This window comes from Penaeus monodon, chromosome 24, assembly GCF_015228065.2.
Source record: "Penaeus monodon isolate SGIC_2016 chromosome 24, NSTDA_Pmon_1, whole genome shotgun sequence".
NCBI lineage: Eukaryota > Metazoa > Arthropoda > Malacostraca > Decapoda > Penaeidae > Penaeus > Penaeus monodon.
Window position 1 is genome coordinate 14,326,902 of NC_051409.1, and position 2,279 is coordinate 14,329,180.

The following is a 2,279-nucleotide window of genomic DNA, read 5'->3' on the forward strand; positions in this document are numbered from 1 at the left end:
TTTGAAATTGTATAATAAAGATTAATTATTTTATGACTTGTCCTAATAATAATTGGTCTTTTTTGTTTTAATAGGCATTACAAGAATTTGAGGCTTTGTGTGGAAATGGCGATGTAGAGTCCATCAAGACAGCTCTTCCCTTTTGGCCTAGATTGTATGCAAAGTTAACCATTGATGTGGAGAGAAGAGTAAGTACACTTTAAAATCCACTGCCTGCTGGATTCATTGAGAAATTCATACTGAAACAGGCTTGTAAATTGCTTGCAGACTTTACATCTTGGATTGCATAGATCTTCATTGTGTAATTTGTAACTTTTCCACAGGTGAGAGAGGCTGCCCAGATTGCTCATGGAGCCCTAGTATCACAAGTGGGTAAACAGCTTGCCCCTCATCTCCGTTCCATCATGCCTTCATGGGTAATGGGTATGGTAGATCCACACCCAGCAGCCTCTTCAGCAGCTCTGAAAGCACTCCAGGTTAGATTAAATATTTTTCTTTTATTTATCCTTCTAATGTCTGATGCCTGTTGTAATTCATGTCCTAGAACTTTTGAACACTTCCCACCAAATACTCACAAAGATCATAAATAAATCCATGCTATTTGGTAGTCTTGTAATGATGTCAGTAGTTAGTGTATATGGATAAAGTCTGAACATAGTAGTAAGAATTCCATTCCCTGTCCTTCTGTTCATTAGGATCCTTTGTAAATTGCTAACCCCATTTCTGGCAGGATGTCTTTGCTGCTGAGAAGATAGCAGAAGTTATGATTTTCAGCGGGAAGGAAATTGCTGAGCACATCAAAGACAACCTTTTTATTCAGACACCACAGACCTTATCAGATGCCAAGTAAGTGTCTTGTGTAATACTGTGTTCTGTACACTCTCATTATTTTTCAATTTTGCTTGTCATTAAGATTGTACCATCACTAGAATTTTAGTTTATAGCAGCATAGTATATAAAGGGCATTGAAAATATTTTTTTTCTTTTGCATTTCAATGGAAAAGAATTGTATAAAGGCAGTAATGCCTCTCATTTAACATCCCCTTTCTTCATCCACAGAAACAACAGATGAGGAGGACATGAAGAACAAATACATCCATGTTCTTGTTTGTTCCTTGAAAGGCATTTCTCTCCTGCTCACCTACACTACCAGAAATACTCAGAAAAAACCAGATGTGATTGCATTGGTTCAGCCTCTTATCCAGAATCCCAAATTTTGGAAAATGTCAAAACACAAGCATTCAATGGTGAAAATAATTCCTGTGGTTTTGAATTATTGGCCTGCCCTGGCACTAGGCTTTGTTTATATTGAAGCATGATGTCTCAGAGTACTTTTCTATTATTTTTTTTATTGTTTCATATTATTTTGAATTAATTTGAAGTGTACAGCATTATATTGATTTCCTCAGTTCTTTTGTCTCAGCAAATAAATAACTGCTCCCCCCCCCCAAAAAAAAAGGTCACATAGGTATTGTGAACTTGGAATTTCAGGTACGCATTGCTTGGTTTTCTATGTTAAACAACATGTTCGAGTATGACTCTGGTCTCCTAAAATGCTACAGTGAAGAAGTGAGTCATGTCATCCTCCCATCGCTGGATGACCATGAAGGAGCTGTTTTATCACACATCTGGGTGGCTTTCTTGCACTTGTGTATCATGTACCCAGTAGGTGATTTTTTTGGTTTTTCTTTCTCTCATAGTGTTGGTATCTTAAGAAAAAAGTCTGTTAGAAACCAATATGTTAGGTCAATTCCAGTGGCCATAGGAAATTAGATTTTGGAAAAAAGTGAATATGAAGATATTCAAATTACTTTAGTAAAAAATTTGTTGGCTGTATTTGTGGTGTTATACAAAAAAGTAGATGGGCATACTATTTTCATGTGATCTTAACCTTCATATACTCCTAGGCACTTTGGAACGAAGGGAACAACAAGTCAGTCTTTAACCGACTGTACTCTGTTCTGCGTGACTGTGGCCGAGGAAGTGCAGCAGAGCTTTATCCTCATTTGTTGCCAATAATAAGCATCATACCAGAGGAAGCAGTAGGAGACAAAACAATGTTTTACGTCGACTTTCTCAGAGCAGTGTCCACTGGGTATGTCTCAAAGATTACATCATATATACTCCTTCTGTGTCAGTAGTTATATATATAATTTTTTCTCTTTTGCCATTTTGATTGTTATAAAGTTCAAACATAGTTAATCTTAACATAGTTGAGTTGCTTTTGTGAATCTGTTATTTTACTTGTTTTCCACAGAAATAGGGGTTCCCAGCATTTT

General features: G+C 36.5%; 1 protein-coding gene and 1 long non-coding RNA gene across 2 annotated transcripts in view; both read left to right on the forward strand.

Moving 5' to 3' along the window:
* The first annotated feature begins 53 nt into the window (after window positions 1–53).
* On the forward strand, window positions 54–846 carry LOC119588990. Its single transcript, XR_005230148.1, has 3 exons — window positions 54–188; window positions 324–476; window positions 731–846. It is a non-coding gene; the product is annotated as an uncharacterized LOC119588990 (long non-coding RNA).
* A 219-nt stretch (window positions 847–1,065) lies between these two features.
* LOC119588870 (E3 ubiquitin-protein ligase listerin-like) overlaps window positions 1,066–2,279 on the forward strand; it is an 11,551-nt gene continuing 10,337 nt past the window's right edge. Inside the window, exons 1-3 of the mRNA XM_037937509.1 lie at window positions 1,066–1,247; window positions 1,492–1,665; window positions 1,908–2,095. Coding sequence (XP_037793437.1) covers window positions 1,080–1,247; window positions 1,492–1,665; window positions 1,908–2,095 — 530 coding nt within the window. The 5' untranslated portion in view covers window positions 1,066–1,079. The remainder of the gene's footprint in view (window positions 1,248–1,491; window positions 1,666–1,907; window positions 2,096–2,279) is intronic.